This window comes from Anolis carolinensis, chromosome 5, assembly GCF_035594765.1.
Source record: "Anolis carolinensis isolate JA03-04 chromosome 5, rAnoCar3.1.pri, whole genome shotgun sequence".
NCBI lineage: Eukaryota > Metazoa > Chordata > Lepidosauria > Squamata > Dactyloidae > Anolis > Anolis carolinensis.
In genome coordinates this window covers 99756541-99777379 of record NC_085845.1, presented here as the reverse complement: position 1 = coordinate 99777379, position 20839 = coordinate 99756541, and the positions used below count along the sequence as shown (strand labels likewise).

The window sequence follows — 20839 nt, the reverse complement described above, 5'->3', positions numbered from 1 at the left end:
CCATCTCGGGCACTTCAGTCAGCGGAGGAGGCCGTGCTCTCGAGAGTCTTGCTTATCAACGTAAATGGGCCGGCAGAACGTTGGATAAGCGAATATGTTGGATAATAAGGAGAGATTAAGGAAAAGCCTATTTAACATTAAAATAGGTTATGATTTTACAAATTAAGCACCAAAACATCATGTTATACAACAAATTTGACAGAAAAAAGTAGTTCAATACACAGTAATGCTATGTAGTAATTACTGTATTTATAAATTTAGCACCAAAATATCATGATGCAAACATTGACTACAAAAATGTGTTGGATAATCCAGAACGTTCGATAAGCGAGTGTTGGATAAGTGAGACTCTACTGTATATATATTCATATCTATCTTGACATGTCTATAGATATTTGTGTATTCATTTCCCCCCTGTAATATTTGCAAGCCCTATATATAGGTAGGTAAGAATATATTCATATCTATCCAGACATCTCTCTTTATATAGATATTTGCAGAGACTTGCAAACGTATGAGGGTAAATTCATATATAAAAATAATGTATATGTATGGCTACAGATACGCAGGTACATGGATCTATATGTATAGAGGATTTGCAAAGACCTGCAAACATATGAGGGCAAATTCATATATAAAATTAATGTATCTAGATATATACACATATAAAGTTACATAGAGATGGCAAAAGCTTGCAAGGGGTTAATGCCTATATATCTGTAAGAGAGTTTAACAAATATTTCAGGGGGAAATGCTTTCATAAGATTAATGAATATATATTTTTCTTCTTCCTGACTTTCAAGGGTGTCTCTCTTTTCAAAACATTCCCTTGATTAAGAGCAAGGGAGGCTTTGCAAAAGAAAACACACTGACAAGGGAGAAGAGAGAAATAGATCACATATTGCAAGCAATAGCCTGCAGGCTCTGTTGCTGGCCTTGACCCGATTATAAGCCAGGGGAGGCTTTTTCAGCTCATAAATAAGGGCTGAAAAACTCGGCTTATCTTCGAGTATATACGGTACATGAAACTATCTTTACTTGGCAGGTTATCTATTATTAAAATGAACATTTTACCAAAAATGCTTTATCTATTTCAATCACTGCCATTTATCCAAAATTTGAATATTTTTAATATTTAGAATAAATATGGAAATGCGAACAACAGACGGGCACCTTTTTTCACTCTTGGTAGATTTGTACTAAAGCGAAAAAGTTCTGGAAAAACATATGGGAAGCTATACAGTCGATTTTAAAAATAAAAATTCAAAGAGAACCAGAATTCTTTTTGTTGGGAATGCTAGATATTGAAAATGATAAGAATAAAGAGATTTTGTTTAATTTCTTGGTCACAACGGCTAGGTTAGTTTATGCTAGAATGTGGAGGCAGAAGGAAACACCAAAAAAAGAGGACTGGCTAAATATAGTACTAGAGATTATGAATATGGACAGGCTGACTTACTGGTTATCATCAAACCAAGGATTACCTAAGAAAGAAACCAATTGGGATTTATTCAAATACTATTTAAAACAAATTAAACTAGATCTCATCGGCTGAAGCATATCAATTCCAAGATTAGAAGAAGACAGAGGGGACATGGTATGACGACAATGGAATATTAACTATGAATGAACTTAAGGAACAGCAAGAGCATGGAAGTCAACATTTTTTATTTTTTTATTTTCTTATTCATTTTTTAATCTTTTTGTAATTTTTCAAATTTAATTTTTTTTCTTTTTCTTTTCTTTTTCTTTACTCTCTTTTCTCTATCCTTTCTACTTTTTCGATAAAAAACTACTGTTCTCCCACTTTTGATGTATACCAAATCTTTTTTTATTACTTTTATGTCTTATGAAACTCCAATAAATATATTTTAAAAAACCAGAATACAATATTTTACATGCTGTCAGCACCCCTTAATAAAACATATAATCAATGCATTTATATTAATTTCTTTTTGTAACTTCATGTTATGATGCCATTCCAAAGACCGTTATAGGATCCAGATGGATCTAGGCTATCTCTTTTTCTATTAAAATAAGAAATACTGTAGAGCAGGGGTCCCCAAACTAAGGCCCGGGGGCCGGATGCGGCCCTCCAAGGTCATTTACCTGGCCCCCGCCCTCATTTATAATATAATATTTTTATATCAGTTTTAATAATATAATATATTGTATATACATATGATATTGATAATAATATTATCATTTTATACAATATAGTACTAATAATAATACCATATAATAATATTAATTATATGTTATATATTACATATAATATTACAGTATAGTGGTATAGTTCAATATAGTAATATATAATGCTAATATTGTGCTATGCTAATAATATAATATATCGTATGTACATACAGCTGCTCTGAGTCCCCTTTGGGGTGAGAAGGGCGGGATATAAATGTAGTAAATACATGTAGTAAATGAATAAATAAATAATTTTAGACTTAGGCTCCCCCAGAGTCTGAAATGACTTGAAGGCACACAACAACAATAATCCTAATTAACCTGACTATCTCATTGGCCAGAAGTAGGCCCACACTTCCTATTGAAATCCTGATAGGTTTATGTTGGTTAAAATTGTTTTGATTTTTAAATATGTATTGTTCTTTCATTGTTATTGTTGTTGTTGTTTTGCAATACAAATAAGATATGTGCAGTGTGCATTGGAATTGGTTCGTTGTTTTTTTTTTCAAATGATAATTCGGCCCCTCAACAGTCTGAAGGATTGTGGACCGGCCCTCTGCTTTAAAAGTTTGAGGACCCCTGCTGTAGAGTCTCACTTACCCAACATTCACTTATCCAACGTTCTGGATTATCCAACGCATTTTTGTAGTCAATGTTTTCAATAAATTGTGATATTTTGGTGCTAAATTCGTAATTACAGTAATTACTAGGTAGCATTACTGCCTATTGAACTACTTTTTCTGTCAAATTTGTTGTATAACATGATGTTTTGGTGCTTAATTTGTAAAATCATAACCTAATTTGATGTTTAATAGGCTTCTCCTTAATCTCTCCTTATTATCCAACATATTTGCTTATCCAATGTTCTGCTGGCCCGTTTATGTTGGATAAGTGAGACTCTACTGTACATGGAATCCAAGTTATCATGGATTAATTTCTTGAATTACAAATCTGTTGTGTCCCATGATTTATCTGGGAATTAATCTGTAATAGGAATACATCAGAATTGTGCTGTTCCTCTTATTTAAAAGAATGTAGAAACACATGCCAGAGAACTGAGAACATGACGGATAAGTTTGCCACGGTTACCAATACAGCAGTGAAGTGGGAAAACAAGCATAAATTCCTATGCGCACTACACATATCTGTAGTGCAGAAACAAAACAGAAAAGAAAAACGCAATATTTAAAATGAAGAACAATTTTAACCAACACAAACTTACCAATATTTCAATGGGAAGTGTGAACCTGCTTTTTGCCTGATGAGATAGTCAAGGTAATTAGGATAGTTGTTGTTGTCATTAAGTTTCAGGGAAGTGTTGCTATTACAATAATCTAAAATTTTCAGTGTCTTGAATCACTTTCCTGTAAAAAAATGCTGCAAGTTTAAGTTAGTTTCTTTTTTTAAAAAAGAATTAAAAGAAGACCGTTTTCCCACTCAAATTCAACTAATTCTCAACAGGGACATTACTGAGGATGGACCAGAAAAAGGTGGGTATTTGATGGTGCAAGTGGAGAAATGCAATTTTCACTGACAATAGTCTCTGAAGGATGTATCTTTTTTTTAAAAAAAAAATTGTGATACAGTAGAGTCTCGCTTATCCAAGCCTCGCTTATCCAAGCCTCTGGATAATCCAAGCCATTTTTGTAGTCAATGTTTTCTATATATCGTGATATTTTGGTGCTAAATTCATAAATACAATAATTACAACATAACATTACTACGTATTGAACTACTTTTTCTGTCAAATCTGTTGTATAACATGATGTTTTGGGGCTTAATTTGTAAAATCATAACCTAATTGAATGTTTAATAGGCTTTTCCTTAATCCCTCCTTATTATCCAAGATATTCGCTTATCCAAGCTTCTGCCGGCCCGTTTAGCTTGGATAAGTGAGACTCTACTGTGTTAACTTTTGAACTTGTATACACACACACACATAGAAACATACAATCTTTGATATTCCACAATCAAAATACAAGTATTTTTCCTCAGTCCCACCACCTCCCCATTCCCACCCATGAACCCCCACCCTGGACTTCTCTTACGTAATATGAAGGTACAGGAATACTATTGAATATTTATACCTCAGTATGATCAAGCATTTCCCTGAAGGATGTATCTCATTCTCCAGTTTCTTCCCAGTTCTGGCCAAGCCCATGGCCAGGTGTGTGTGTGTGTCCCGAATTTTTTCAGAGTTGATGTCTGTGAAGAAAAGACAGAGTGCAAATATTCCCTACCTTATATTAATCTTGACCAGGGCTTCTTAAACTTTTCCACTCAATCCCCTTTTGGCCTACAAAATTTTTTACATGGCATCAGGTTTATAAATATATAAAATACATATAAGTCAGGGCTTGGAGTAACAGGTTCTCCACACTCCTCACCAGGAGCCCATGGATTTGTTGCAATGCCGGGCAAATCCATGGGCCTTTATGGTGAGGTCCTGAGAGCTTTTGAATCACTTCCTCAGAGTTTTTCCTCACCCATCCAAACAACTCTGTTAAGTTTCTTTCCACTCCTTTTCTCAGTTTGCCTTTCTGGCAGGAGGCAAATGAGTTCAACGCCCCACTTTCCAGTATCTCAAACTCCTTCAGTTGGTGCAGCTGCCTGGCTTTTAAAATGGTTGAGGCAGGCTGGGAGCATTTACAGTAATTACAATGGATCTGGAATTGTAAATGTAAATTGCAATTTTTACAATGTGGTAAGTCTGGCTTATTATGACATTATAAATAATGAACAGGATGTGACACTTAATTTCAAAAATAAAAGCTAGTAGCAATTCAAATTTGGCAATGCAATAAAATCAACTACAAACTAGAATGAACATTTGGGAAAGCAGTATTTCTTAGAATTGATGTGTAATCATTAAAGGCAGAATCCCAAAACCTGCACTATCATACCAACCTATTTATCAGGAAAATTCATCATTCACACCTAAGAATGACCTCTCATATCTACCCCCCCCCCCCCAAATTTCAACACACACACACACCAGATAACGTATAGCAAAATCTCAAGTAGAGGAAACAGGACCTTTCTGTGCACTAATTTAAACAGGAAAGGCAGATGGAAACCAAAACAAATGAAATTGTATTCAAAGTCAGAACTTGTATGTTCCAGGTCGCCAGGGTTTTCACACCTAACCTAAGAATGGGTGGGTATGTTTGGGATAAAGGAAGAGAGGGCAAAGCAAAGGTGCTGTTTTATAGAAAAGTATGGAAAAATGAAAATAAACAAGAATGAATAGGAAACCAAAAACAAGGTAATCACATGGGTTTCATACCCACCAACCAGTTTTGATACACTGCTACCAGAAGTACCTATGGTCAGCCTTCTTGTACACCCAATCAGTTTACCAGGGTTATTGTTCCATTGTTCCATCTAGGAGTAGATATCATTTCATACTTTGAGCAGCCAGTAGAATGATATAGGAGTAATTGTAGAATTTTAAAATCATGGAGTTGGGTGGGAGACCCAAAGCAATTGAGTCCAACTTCCTCCTACTGTTATTAATCTCCTGCCTACATGAATACTATCTCCCTCTCTCAGTTTAAAGACCTCTTGATCAGTTTAAAGACCTCGATGAGGTGCAAGCCATCCTTTGCCAGAAGCCCAACTTTATTAAACTTCACCAGAAAACCAAATTGTTCCTGGTGGCATTATCTGTGAAGCACCATCATGTCTGTGATTCTTCTCTCCCTTCCCGAGTCGTGTCCTTGGAATGGGAGGAGAGATGGCCTGATTGTCTGAATCTCAGGGCTTTTCAGCTTCCTACCGAAAGCCTCATGATGTCTTGTGATCTCCCAGAAGCTATGCCTTGCAGTGTCATTGATTTCTACATTGATCAAAAAAAGGAAGGGGTAACGGTCTGTGAACTTGACAAATCTTGTCACCCTCTCTGTTACATTTCAGAGTTTTAAACCCAGGAGACAGCATACCTTTCAAGTCATCCTGCCAGGTCTGCAAACCATTTGTGAAGCCAGCTATTCATTTCTGTTATCCTTCTCTCGCCTCCTAGGACATTTTCTAGAATTGGGAGGAGAGACATAATGATGACCTGGCCATCAAGTCCATTTATAGACTTTACAGTTGCTCTCCCAGCTCAGGGAAGAAGCCAAGGAGCTTGTGCCCATGGAAGTCAACTTTGCTCCCCAGAAGTGGAGGATCATAGAGCACTGTCCTAATAGGGATGTGTGTACATGGAAGTCAGTAATGCTGCCCCCAAGTAAGTCTGTCCAAAAAGGAACATGTGCACATGGAAGACAATAAATAACTCTGTTCCATGGAAGGGGAGGACAGTGTTTTGTGATCCCCTGCTTACAGTTGATAGGGTGATTATCATTCATGTCCACAAGCCCCATTTTGGACAATGATTCATGAATCCTTCCAGAGGAGGAGAGTTATTGATTTCCATAGAATAGTTGTAACAGGACCGGGCTGTGGCGCAGGCTGGAAAGCAAGCCAGTTGCTACAAATCAACAAATCACTGTGACCAAGAGGTCATGAGTTCGAGGCCAGCCCGGTGCCTGCATCTTGTCTCTGTCTCTGTTCTGTGTCATGGCATTGAATGTTTGCCTTTATGTGTGCAATGTGATCCGCCCTGAGTCCCCTTCGGGGTGAGAAGGGCGGAATATAAATGCTGTAAATAAATAAAATAAATAAACATTCTATCACTTATTTATTTATTTTGTGTCAAAAGCATTTCATAAATAAATAAGTTTAAAACTGATAAAATAAGGAAATCACAGGCAGCTAAATAGTTTTTGACCAAAAACAGACAACAGTGATTGCATTGTCTGTAGCTTTAAACAGTTTTTCCTCTGTGCATGAGGTAGGGCATGGTGAGCAAGCATACAGATGTTCTGCTCCACAGTTTGTTTGTTTGTTCTGCTCCACAGTTGCACAAGGTGGAGATTCTTCTAGGTAGTGCCATTTTGCCAGGTTGTCTTTTGATTTGCCAACTCCATTTCTGAGTCTGTTCAGGGACTTCCAAGTTGCCCATTCTTGGTTTGCCCCTGGAGAAAGACCCTTGTGGGTGGCCATCCAGTTGGACTTGCTTGATTTTGATGCCCACGAGGATATTCATGCTGTTGCTGAAAGAAAATTTAGAGGAGTGGTGGTTTTCATGAAACTTTTCCTATCACTGTTGTGCTATTACTGCTACATTTTTTTCAAATAATTAGATATACTAATGATGCAGCCGGAGTGGTAGACAAGAATTGGTAATAATATCATTAATGTAAACACAGGAAATTATTAAAACACAAATGCAGGAAAAGTGTAAAGAAGAGTGTCTGCAATCAGCTACTCATAAGAATGGCTGAAATGGATTTCAGATGGAAGAATGGAGCATAAATGAGTGCCCTAAGTGACCACTCTTTTTCAGCGAGGTTTACACAGTTGTGAATACATATACATATATATATATATATATATATATATATATATATATATATATATATATATATAATATCATAGGACAGATGTGAGTTGCAATACATGAATAGTATAATGGGGAAGAAGCTCAAGGTACATTTCTAGCCTTTCTCAAAAGAAAAAACCCACGGTACATGAGTATTTGACTATGACAAGATGCAGCTGTTTTACTGCTGCTTGGCAATGAACAGCTGCCAAGCTCACCTGTCTCCACGGAGTCTGTAAAGAGAGTATCAGATCACCTTGAAAAATCTCTGTGTGTTTAATTCCCTTAAAGCAATAAAAATGGACTAGGCCCATTGTTCAATTACAGCAAACTATCATCTTTCCTACTGTCGCTGAAAAAGAAAACAAAGACAATTACCTGCTGATATCTGCAATCCTGAAAATTAAGGCCTGAATATATTTTGGAGAAAAGAACAGGCAAATCTGTCTCTGAGGTCCCATCTACACTGCCCTGTATCCCAGGATCTGATCCCAGATTATCTGCTTTAAAGTGGATTATATGAGTCTCCACTGCCAGACAATCTGGGATCAGATTCTGGGATATAGGGGCAGTGTGGAAGGGGCTCTTAAGTCTTCCTTTTCTAAGAAAAGCCTATGAAATCCATAGAGTTGCCATAAGTCTTCAGGGAACTTGGAGGGACAGACACGCATACATAAGACTTTCACTATCCTCAATTGAAAACTGAAAACACTGTCAATTTTTATATTAGGGAAAATTGAGTACAAAGCTGTGCATAAATATTAATGCATAAGAAAGTGTTTGCAAAACTATCTATAAATATTTATGTGGCCTTTTTTACAAATTGATTCAAAAACAAATGTGCTCGAATAATGTTAATAATGTGAAAACTGAAAGAGTTTAATTTCCTCTACCCAGACCTAGGGTGCATCCACACGATAAAATTCATGCAGTTTGACACCACTTCAACCGCCATTACCCAGTACTATAGAATTATAGGAGTTTTAGTTTTACAAGGTCTGTAGCCTTTTTTTGCCCAAAAATGCAAGTGCCTCACCAAACTACAATTCCCAGGTCTATGCATCTTGTGAGGCCATTCTTTCAGTACTTTTGCTAAAAGAAGTGCAACGGATAGTCAAAAGTGAGAAGGATCTTTCGTTGCATAATACCTTCTTCAGGGAGGCCCAATTTATATCTATATCGGGAGAGGGAGGATCTTGACAAGTAAAAATGTTTTTATCGTCTAAGCCTTTATTATGTTAACCATTTTTTTCCTTTAAAACAGTGGTTCCCAGCTTTTTTTTGACCAGAGACCACTTGACCAGTGACCATTTGACCAGGGACCACTCTCCAATATTAGTACCAAAAGGGTTACAAATCAGTTTTTGGTCAAGTTTAGATTCTGTTTGGTTATTTGGTGTGCTGATTCAGAAAACTGTATTAGATAGGCCACATCAGTTGTAATTTCTGATACAGAACATAGGCCATCCAGTAGTCACCATCTGCTCGCCCACAGAAAACCATATTTAATAATCTAGAGCTGATGTGGTCTATCCAATGCAATTTTCTGAATCAGCACCCCAAATAACCCCAGAAACAGGCCTAAAAACAAAGACACCAAGGCGCCTCTGCTTCCAGGTGCCACATGGAATGGCTTCGCTCAGGGGGAGGGAGGAGGAGGAGAAGCAGCAGTCAGGAGGCTTGTTGTCATGCCTTTCATGGATAGTCAGCCACTCTTCCCAGTTGCCTCGGTACTATAAGAGGGTTTTGTGAGACCAGTAACTCTCATTGCAACAGTGTAGTAACGGTGACGCCACGGACTATATTTTAGTTCTTGGGGACCACTGGTGGTCTATGAACCACAGGTTGGAAACCACTGCTTCAAAATATATAGCAGCAATGTTATTTTCTGTAGTGCTGATGTTATTTGTTGTTGTTGTTTTTTTATCCCACTTTTGGTTATATTTTCTAGCTAGATTTTTGTACATTAATGGTTTAATTTTTGATTTTGTCATTCATTCTTTCTGAGAATGTTTGTAGCCATAGGATCAAAAATAGTCTGGAGCCAAGTTTAGTCAGAGCTGAACCACTTTCTCAAAGTTAGTTATTATAATCCATAATAAATAAATATAGACACGCACATGCACACACCAGTGTTCTCATGTGCCTTTGCCAAAGTTAGCAACTACTGTTGATAAAGTGCTTTTTAAAACAACTGTTTTGCTTCAGGGGGAAATGAATAAGCTATTACCAATTCTCACTTCCATCAAACCATTTGAACAGTGAAAAATAACTTGTAACAAGAACCCAAACATACACTTGAGAGCAATCTGAAGAAAAGGTTTCTAAATTATTTGGGAGTGCCTGAAGGTATTTCTATTCTCTATAATGTCATTTTTGTTTTAGGGGCTCATAATGTTGTATCACATAAATGAGCGGCTCTGTTTTTAATGTCATATTCGTGTCATTGTAGCAACTGAACAAGTTTTTCAAAAAGTGGACTGTGGCACGTAGGCTGTGGCGGGAAGGCCCAGCCAGCGTGACTGGGTATTCCCGCTGCGGCTTGGATGGACCTTCCCGCAGCGGCCTGGTTGAACCAGCCCACGGCGGGGAGGCCCATCCAGGCTGGCTGGGCCAGGCCATGTGGTATGGGAGGTGGGGCCAGACTTTGCCCCGCCTCCCGCGCCGCGCGCCCTGGCCCCGCCTCCCGCACATTGCTGGAGGCACGGCCAGGGCGTGTGGGCCATGGCAGGGAGGCCTAGCTAGCCTGCATGGGCCTTCTCCTTCGGGCCTGGATGGGCCTTCCTGCCACGGCGGGAAGGCCCAGGTCTGAAGGAGAAGGGGGCGGGAGTGGCGCCATCCTCCCGGGGGCTCGATAGCGCCCCCGGGACCATGGCACCACAGGCAAATGCCTCCCTCCCCGGGCGGTTGGACAGCCTCTGGCAATAGAAGCTTATCTCAGCTCACCACACATAAGTTTCTGCTGGTTATGATGTGTGCTTCTAGCACTCTGCTATATTTTTGGTGGAATCACCCCAAGAGAGGGTTATTTTTTGAGTCTTAACTGCTCATAGATTCCCAACATTTTTAATGTGTTGAAGTCGGTGCACAGCCAATCAACACACAGTCTTCACAGAGTGAAGGTTCCAACCAGTGGCATGGTTAACACAGCAATGGTGGCTTCTCAATCTGTTACAGCGTTATTCTGCCTTCACAGCCGTTGTTGTTGGGAATCATCCTGGACTACTCAAGTCTAGATGTAGTTAGATAGATGATAGAGTTAGATTGAGGGAATCCTTTCCCTGTTTCCAAAGCATGCCTAGACAGGCTTTACTGTGCTTCACTCTATCCTGTTTACGTCACATCCTTTACTTTGAAGTCAGCAGAAATGTGAATATCCAGGGACACTAACTTCTCATTGGTCAGAATGTCTTTTATGGCCCCAATAAACTGGACCATGAGGTTGGAACCATTTTGGTTCTCTCTTCTCCCTTTGTTCTTCAAGCTAACAACATGTCTTGCCATCTCTCCTGGCAAGATGTAACTATTTAGATGTTTGTTATTTTTCCTTTCTTATGTTTCCTTAGAAATCAGTCTAGAGTAGACTAGGCAGCTCCCATGCCTTTCTATCTACAATGGAATTCTTTTTACCTGAATAAATACTTTTTGAACTTTTATTGAGACTCTGCAGTCCATTGCAATCCTAAATGGTCAAAGGCTTCTCTTTACTCACCCCGTGTAAGTAACTGTTGCATTTGAAAGCTTTGCTTTTGCTACTCTGCTGATTTTTGGTGGAATCTCCCCCAGAGAGGGTTACATTGAGTCTAACTGCTCAGAGATTACCACAACAGTTGTAACATGTACCATGTTACCTTCCACCTGATCCGCTGTTGAGGTCTTTGAATTGTGCTCAGTCTGGAAGTGCATGACTCCAGTGGTTATGCCCGCAGGTTCATTGGAACATGCAAACCCCCTCACCATGACAAGATGACAATCCATCAAGAGGGTTGAAAGAGCTATAACTGCATCAAACCTCTAGGTAACAGTAATAAATCTCTGAAATGACAAGTCTTGTTGTGGTCTCTCTTTGTTCTATACCCAACAAAACTATGCCACCATCCTGCAAGGTAGTTTTAAAATCATAGCTATCAGTCTGTCTCTCTCACACACACACACTTACATGAGCAAGTGATAAAACCCTATGTCTTGCTTTGTTTCTGCTACAGGTCACTCAGATAGACCACAAGCTGAATGACATCCTGAATGCTCTTCAAATTCAATTTGACAAGCAATCATCAGAATGGGCATCTCCTTCAACCACTCCAAGAGCCAGGAGGTTACGATCTTCATCAGATTCTCCCCCAAAGAGCCGTAAAATGTGAAAACGACTGAACAATATTGCATCAGCTTCTCATTTTATCCTACATAATTTTAGTTGGTGTTGGGATCCAAGTTTGCAGCTGAGGAAAGAGACTAAGACAAAGCAAATCCTCTTCCGCCCGTCCTCTAAAAGTGGATGCTTTTTTCATCCATTCCTTATTTTTATCATCAAATGTAGCAACAGAACCAGAGATAAGAAACTAGAGTGGAAGCAGCAGCAAGACTTCCATCAAACATAAAGATTTGTCAACTCATTATGTTCAAATGGATGGATGCAGTGCTTGATTTCTACAAAAAAGAGATCCCAAAGCTTTGGTCTTGCCTGGAAACACTCAATAGGGATACTTTCCTCTTGTTTACCAGCAATTTGAAAGGACTGTTACCATTAATGAATAATGGGAATATATTCTGTATCTTCTCAGCGGCACTTTCATCTGCTGATGTTTATTACAAGGTTGATCCCTGACACTGAAAATAGATGCAAAATGACAGAAACAAAGCTTGAAGCGCAGATGTCTTGTCTTCTTTTAGGATGTTCATACAATGGGTACAATTATTAAGTAAGGGAGTGTCATATAGAAGTAAGATTTTGCTCAGTTACTAGTCAATGACAAGTTTTGATTGTTCAGACTTGGAGAGTTTGGTTGTTGGTTTATGTATGTATTTATTTAAGTTCGGAATTCATACCTAGCAGAGTAGAGACAGCAGATGTGTGAATCCCCCTTCACCCATTGCCGAAACAGTCACTTCACATACTTTTTAGTTTCAAGTCAGTTTTATGTCTCAGTGCAATTAACATTTACCTTTTTTTCTTGGCCAATATAAGAAATTTGCCTGTTGCCCAAGGAGAAGTAGTGGGCAACATCCAGAAATTCACTTTCAATATTTGGATTGGGTAGATTATTGACAGTACAGTCACCCTCTGTCCAAATTAAGCAAAATGTCCAGATGTGATACTTGTTGCATGGGAGCCGCAGGAGAACGTTTTGCTTAAATATGCAAATATTCTTTACATATTAAACAGAAATATGTTGAAATGGAAAAGAATGGTAGGTAGTTTGAACATTTATGAACCCATTAGGTATACTTATTCTTTCTGAAATAGTGCTCTTTCATTCAAAAGAGAGAAGAAAGCTGTGAAAATCTATCATTTTATTTTTGCTCACATTTCTGCATTCTGATTTTTGGCATCATATATGAATTTTTCAAAATGGATCCAAACAATATCTTTAAAATAAAGTTTCTGCCCCCAGTGGCACAGCAGGTTAAACTGCTAAGCTGCTGAACTTGCTGACTGAAAGGTCGGCAGTTTGAATCCGGGGAGCAGGGTGAGCTCCCACTGTTAGCTCCAGCTTCTGCCAACCTAGCAGTTGGAAAACATGCAAATGTAAGTAGATAAATAGGTACCACTCCGGTGAGAAGGTAACGGCACTCCATGCAGTCATGCCAGCTACATCACCTTGGAGGTGTCTATGGACAACGCCGGCTCTTTGACTTATAAATTGAGATGAGAACCAACCCCAGCGTCGGACATGACTAGACTTAATGTCCTTTTACTTCTGCAAATGGTTCTAAATAAAATCCCTTGGTTTAGTGTATTAAATGCATATTGATTTCCAGTTCAAAAGTCAAAATTATTCCATAATATAGCAAATGTAGCACTATCCAGATTTGTGCATTGTGTTCTTTATTCAGAAGCACTGACAACAAAAGAGATCCGAGATGTTGTTTCACAATCCATGTAAAACTTGCCCATTAAGCAAACTGCACTTTCTGTTTCCCATCTGAAAATGGTTACATTTTAATTCAAATCTGAGTGGATGTTAACTGCTATTGTGTGTGGCATATGTTAAATCACATTCTCCCTCCAAATGCTCAAATGAAGATTTGAACTGCATTACCATGGACATTGAGCCTCCGATGGCTCAGTGTGTTAAAGCGCTGAGCTGCTGAACTTGCAGACCGAAAGGTCCCAGGTTCAAACCCGGAGAGCGGAGTGAGCGCCCGCTGTTAACTCCAGCTTCTGCCAACTTAGCAGTTCGAAAACATGCAAATGTGAGTAGATCAGTAGGTACTGCTCCGGTGGGAATGTAACGGTGTTCCATGCAGTCATGCTGGCCACATGACCTTGGAGGTGTCTACGGACAACGCCGGCTCTTCAGCTTAGAAATGGAGATGAGTACCAACCCCCAGAGTCAGGGGAAACCTTTACCTTTACCTTTACCATGGACATTTAGCCACATCATCCCAATAAACACAAAACTAGCATGTATTTGTTGTTGCACATTCCATAGAAAATTGCCTTGACTGTTACATTCACAATTAAATTATGCTTTTTTCATCTAATCGGCAATAATATTTGCAATCACTTAAATGGAAAAAGGGGATTTTACATCATTAAGAATTCTGGCCATAGCTCAAATGATATATTGCGTGTGATGTCCCAGTTTCAGTTTCCAGCACCTCAAAGTAAAAGATGCAAGATCAACAGGGCTGAGCAAGACTTCAGGAACTCCGAAATCCAAAGCTGTCCACACGGGCAGCTGAAGTAATGACACCTTTGCTTTCTGATGGCTCAATGTAAATACAAATTGTATTTCATGCACCAAATTATTTTAAATTTACCTCCAGGCTATGTGTATAAAGTGTATATGAAGTATGAATAAATTTTGTGTTTAGAAATTTGATCCCATCTCCAAGATATCACATTATGTATATGCAAATATTACAAAATGAAATCACCAAAAATCCAAAATATTTCTGGTCTCAGCATTTTGAATGAGAGATATTCAACCTGCAATAGCCTTTGAAGATGCTTCACATTGCCATTGTACTCTTAGCAATAAGCAGGCATTGTGAGAGGTGGGATTATCCCATTAATTTGCAAGTACAGTAGAGTCTCACTTATCCAACGTAAACGGGCCGGCAGAACATTGGATAAGCAAATATGTTGGATAATAAGGAGAGATTAAGGAGAAGCCTATAAAACATCAAATTAGGTTAGGATTTTACGAATTAAGCACCAAAACATCATACAACCAATTTGACAGAAAAAGTAGTTCAATACGCCGTAATGCTATGTCGTAATTACTGTATTTACGAATTTAGCACCAAAATATCACAATACATTGAAAACATTGACTACAAAAATGCGTTGGATAATCCAGAACATTGGATAAGTGAGTGTTGGATAAGTGAGACTCTACTGTAGCTTTATTAGTTTGAGTGGCATGGGATTGGATTGGGTGGCCCTTGTGGTCTCAGTATTCTTGAAGTAAATCTATCCACAAAAATTATCTTGTGAGTTTAAATATATCTGCTATGCTTTCTCTTTCTAGGACTAATCTTTGTGAAGTCATAACAGTGATAGCGGGGTGTAGCCAGTCCAAAGAGCTGACAGTATAGTATTGGAGCAGGCCTTGGTTTTTTTAAAATCTGGACACTCTGTTCCATGTTTGCCTCATCTTTAATGTGATTGATGCTTTCATGAATCGCCATGGGGGACATATGAGATGCAGCTGGGACCTGCTGACATAGGTCTACATGATCCGTGTTGCTTGGAGTAGTAGACATTCTGCATATACATCTGAACTGCTGCTGGCCACTTTCACAAGTGTTACTTTTGGCAAATGGCAATTTAAAGCTGTAGTGCTGGGCAAATTGCATTATAAGCTAAGCCCAGGTTGCGGAGTGAATTTGAACTTGATTGATTTTTTTAAATCTCTGGATTTTCTCACCCACTACTCCATGCAAAGTTTGCCCCAATTACACAGCACACGAACGCACATCAACACCTTGCCTTCTGCAAAGACCCCTCACCCCTGAACCCACTTTTATCTACAAACCATCATCAGAAGATGAACTGACCACTGCCCCATCACCATCCCCCGCAGCTGCTCCCAGCTCTTCACGTGAATTCCCTTGACTCTCCCTCCAATTCTTCCATCTCCTGACAAGACTTAGATCCCCCCAAGAATCAGTTGGATCCCCTGATTGCCAGTCTTCACTCCCAGAGAACCCCATAAAAGTATCACTAGTTGTTGGTGCCTCGCAAATAGCTTGTACTTCTCTTATCTTAGTCCAATCCATTGTGTCTCCTTCTCCTTCACTCATTGACCATCATCCCCAGAGAATCCCTCAAACGCCTCTCCATCTGTAGGTGCTGTAAGTATGTCCCGAATCCTCTTTCTCTGCTGCTCATCATCAGATTCCTGCTCCCAAGTAACCCTTTTTCCCCTTCTGGCACCCATACTACTGTTTGTAATGTTATTCACGGCTCTACTACAACATGCTGGCTGTCTAGACAATGCATAGAAACTTGTGGTAAGTAACCTACATTTTCTACCCTTAACCCAACTTTGCTCTGCTTCAAACAAAGTCAGGGAATACTCCTGAGTTGGCAGGAAACCTTGGTGTATCGTAGGGTTTTGCAGCCATCTGAACAGCTGGATTGGGTCCAGTTCTCTAGATGGCTCAAGTGCAGTGAAGAGGATGGATCATCCTGTGTTGCTGCAACTGCTCCCTGTGGACCACAGAGCTTTCTGTGAGCACCTGGCTGTCGTGGTTGCATATGCTAGGGTCAGAATACGACATCCATGCAATCATAGAATCATAGAATCATAAAATAGTAGAGTTGGAAGAGACCTCATGGGCCATCCAGTCCAACCCCCTGCCAAGTAGCAGGAAATCACATTCAAGAAGGAGTGGGTTGCTCTTCCCCTTCTTGCTGTTTGTGCAGGCACCTCATTATGTCCTCAGCAGATGTGACCATGATGGCCAGTCACTTGCAGGGAGATCCATTGGGCTCTCAGACCAACTGGACTGACTGGATGCTGACACTTTTTTTTTTCATGTCAGGAGCGACTTGAGAAACTGCAAGTCGTTTCTGGTGTGAGAGATTTGGCCGTCTGCAAGGACATTGCCCAGGATATGCCCAGATGTTTGATTTTTTACTATCCTTGGGGGAGGCTTTTCTCATGTCTCCTCATGGGGAGCTGGAGCTGACAGAGGGAGCTGCACCTGCTCTCCCTGGATTTGAACTGCCAACCTGTAAGTCAGCAGTCCTGCCATCACAACAGTTTAACCCAGTGATTCCCAAAGTGGATGCTACCACCCCCCCCCCCCGGTGGGTGCTGGAGCAATCTATTAGGACACAGGGGCGGGGCCAGGAGAGGGGCGGGGCTCTTCCCAAGTGCCGGAGACAGGGCTGAGCACCTGAGGCGCCTGTTAGGACACACAGAGGTGGAGCTAGAGGAGTGGGCGTGGCTTCTTCCCAAGACCCGAGACAGGGCTGAGAATCTCTACTTCTCCTGAGGCACTTGTTGGGACACAGAGGGAGGAGCTAGGGGAGGGGGAGGGGGCTCCTTCCAAGAGCCCGAGACAGGGCTAAGCCTCTGTACCTCTCTTAAGAGGCCTTTTAGGAATAAAGGGCGGGGCTAGGGGTGGGGGCGGGGCCTCTTCCCAAGAGCGGAGACAAGGCTGAGCCTCTGTATACCTCCCCTGAGGCACTTGTTAGAACACGGGGGCGTGGTATAGAGGTTCAGCAGCATCAGGCACTTGGGAAGAGGCCCCGCCCCCTCCTCTGGCCCTGCCCCCTGTGTCCTGGCAGGCGCCGCAGGACTGGGATAGAAGCTCAGCCCTGCCTCAGAGCTTGTAACTCCGCCCATCCCAGTCCTGGCCACCCATTACCACCCTTGGCTTATACTGGAGTCAATGTTTTCCCAGTTTTTTTGTGGTAAAATTGGGTGCCTCAGCTTATATTCGGGTCAGCTTATCATAGAATCATAGAATCGTAGAGTTGGAAGAGACCTCACGTGCCATCCAGTCCAACCCCCTGCCAAGAAGCAGGAAATCGCATTCAAGGCACCCCCGACAGATGGCCATCCAGCCTCTGCTTAAAAGCCTCCACCACAGTCCAGGGGAGAGAGTTCCACTACCGAACAGCCCTCAAGTGAGGAAGTTCTTCCTAATGTTCAGGTGGAATTTCCTTTCCTGTAGTTTGAAGCCATTGTTCCGTGTCCTAGTCTGCAAGGCAGCAGAAAACAAGCTTGCTCTCTCCTCCCTATGACTTCCCTTCACATATTTGTACATGGCTATCATGTCTCTTCTCAGCCTTCTCTTCTGCAACCTAAACATGCCCAGTTCTTTCAGCCGCTCCTCATAGGGCTTGTTCTCCAGACCTTTGATCATTTTAGTCACCCTCCTCTGGACACATTCCAGCTTGTCAACATCTCCCTTCAACTGCGGTGCCCAGAATTGGACACAGTATTCCAGGTGTGGTCTGACCAAGGCAGAATAGAGGGGGAGCAGGACTTGCCTGGATCTAGACGCTATACTCCTATTGATGCAGGCCAAAATCCTGTTGGCTTTCTTGGCAGCCGCATCACATTGCTGACTCGTGTTTAACTTGTTGTCCACGAGGCCTCCAAGGTCTTTTTCACACGTGCTGCTGTCGAGCCATTCTGTATCTTTGCATTCCATTTTCTCTACCGAGGTGAAGTCTCTTGCATTTATCTGTCAGAACCCTGCTACTAGAGCCTGGATGTGGCTCTGAGTTTCAGGGTCACTGACAGTGATAAGACACCTGCGTCCCAGGACTCGGAGGAGAAACGGCTGATGGACTTGGCGGGGAATTTGCGCGGGGTTTTACTGAGCGGGAAGAGACTGTTCAAATGAGGGGGAGGGTATATAAAGGAGGGTTGGCCGGAGCCTCCCATTCTTGGCTTTTCTGATGTTCATGTTTCCTACAGTAAAAGTTCCTGGTGATACCACAGAGAGTCTCGTGTGTTCATTCAGGAGCGGCTGTGGTGAGCTGACACTAAGCCAAGAATACGGACACCATCCCGCTGTAGCGGTGAGGTGTAACATGCAAGTGGAGGATGAAGAGCTCTTGGGCGCCGGAGGAGGAAGGTCGGAAAGGGCCACTCCCGAGACGGACGCTGAGTTCCACCAGCTAGCGGCCCTGGCGTCATCCACCGCTTATGCCCAGCCAAATGGGGTAACCCAGAGGCGCGGAGTGGTGCGGGGAGATAGCACCGGAGGAGAGGAAGGTTCACCTTCCCCAGGCCCGCAAAAGATGGTGTTTCTGGAGGAGAGGATGTCGGCGATGGAGACCACCCTGGCAGTGATGTCGAGGGCGATGGAGCGCCTGGCGGTTTTGGCGGAGCCGGAGCGAGGAAGGGAACTCCGGGCTAGCTCAATGTGGGACGTGAGCATGGGAAGCAGCCAGGGCTTTGCAGACCTCCCAGCACCGAAGGGAAGGGAAATGCGAAAGGAGCCCGGTGCCCGGCCCAAGATCCAAACGAGCCTGACGCGGGTGGAGGAGAGTGACGACGAAGGGGAAAAGCCTCCGAGAATCCCGGCTACGCTCCCAACTGAGACCCTGGTGCCCCTGGCGAATGCCGGGCGTGGCACAGGACAAAGGGAAGCAGCAGCGGGGCCCACTGGCCCGCAAGGGGGCTTGCGACGGGCGGAGAATTGGGGATTGCCACCACAGGGACCCCTACCGAGACGAGAGGAACTAAGGATCGAGTTTGGGGGAGAGTCCTCTGAACTGGATTTTTTCCTGACCACGGTGAGGGGCTATATGGAGGACAATGCCCACACTTTTAGAACGGAATCCAGCCGGGTACGGGCCATTGGTGCAGTGTTGAAGAGGGGAGCGGCCAGCTGGTACGTTCAACTACACGCGCGGCGCGACCCATGTCTGGGGTCACTCCGACGCTTTATGGGGGCCCTGGAGACCCGTTTCCGAGATCCACTGGAGCAGATCCGGGCGAGGGAGGAGTTGAAGACCGTCTCCCAGGGGCAGAGGTCGGTATCGGAGTATGCGGAGGAGTTCCAATGCCTCGCTGAAAAGGTGCCGGAATGGTCTGCAGTGACAAAGATAGAACTCTTCAAAGAGGGGCTCAGGCGGGAGATCCTCTCCTGGGCGGTGCATCGTGATGAGCCTGACACACTGCGCGGATGGATTCAGCTGGCGGGGCGCATCGAGACATCGCTGGCCCAGGCGAGGAGGCACCGAGGAGGGCTACAGCAGCGGCCGCAGATGAAAGAGGGGAGCCGGAAGGAGAGATCAACCCCAGCCGGGAGGAGAACGGAGCCGACAGGGAACGTGAGCACCAGCAGGAGGGGCTGCTTCGTGTGCGGCCGTTTGGGCCACAGGGCTGCCGAGTGCTGGCAGAGAAAAGGGGAAGGCGGAGGCCCGCCCAAACCAAGAGCCGTGGCAGGGAAACGCGCCGAGGAAGAACCACCGATGAGGCACCACTCGGGGGGGTTGGTAAGTCAGGACAAAGCCATGATAGTGGTCCCCATTCAGCTGGAAAGTGGCAGCAAACAAGCAACCTGCAAAGCATTTGTGGATTGTGGATGTTCCAGGAACATCATCTCCCCTGAATTAGCCGAGGGATTGGGATGCGAAAGAACGAACCTAGAATCCCCAATAGCTTTTTCGCAGTTGGACGGATCCACAGCATCGGGATCATTAGCTAAGTACAGTACCGAAGATGTAAAGTGTAAGATAGGGAGTTGGGAAGGAAAGGTGTCATTTGTGATATCACAAATAGCCAGCTATAATGTTATACTAGGCATGCCATGGCTGGGGCAGGCCAACCCGCAAATCAACTGGGAGGATAAGAGCATGATCTTCAGGATGAAGTTGGAAGGAGGGAGCCAGGAAGTGGAAAGGGAGCCGGGGAAAAGGGGGGAGGAAGACTCTATCAGGATAGCAGAACTGGCAGATAAATTACCCCCAGAGTATCGGGATTTTGTGGACGTATTCGATGAGAAGGAAGCAGACAGTTTCCCACCGAAGCGGAGAGTTGAAGTGAAGATAGAGCTAGTCCCAGGAGCAGAGCTTCCTAA

At 42.5% G+C, this 20839-nt stretch overlaps 1 protein-coding gene across 3 annotated transcripts in view; it reads left to right on the top strand.

Annotated features, from left to right (window-relative positions):
* The window catches only part of LOC100564878 (potassium voltage-gated channel subfamily KQT member 1), a 224398-nt gene extending 209734 nt beyond the window's left edge, over window positions 1–14664 (top strand). For all 3 annotated transcript variants that reach the window (XM_062981976.1, XM_008121661.3, XM_008121659.3), the window contains one exon: window positions 11824–14664. In XM_062981976.1, the coding sequence (XP_062838046.1) occupies window positions 11824–11979 (156 nt within the window). In that variant the 3' untranslated portion in view covers window positions 11980–14664. The remainder of the gene's footprint in view (window positions 1–11823) is intronic.
* The last annotated feature ends 6175 nt before the right edge of the window (window positions 14665–20839 follow it).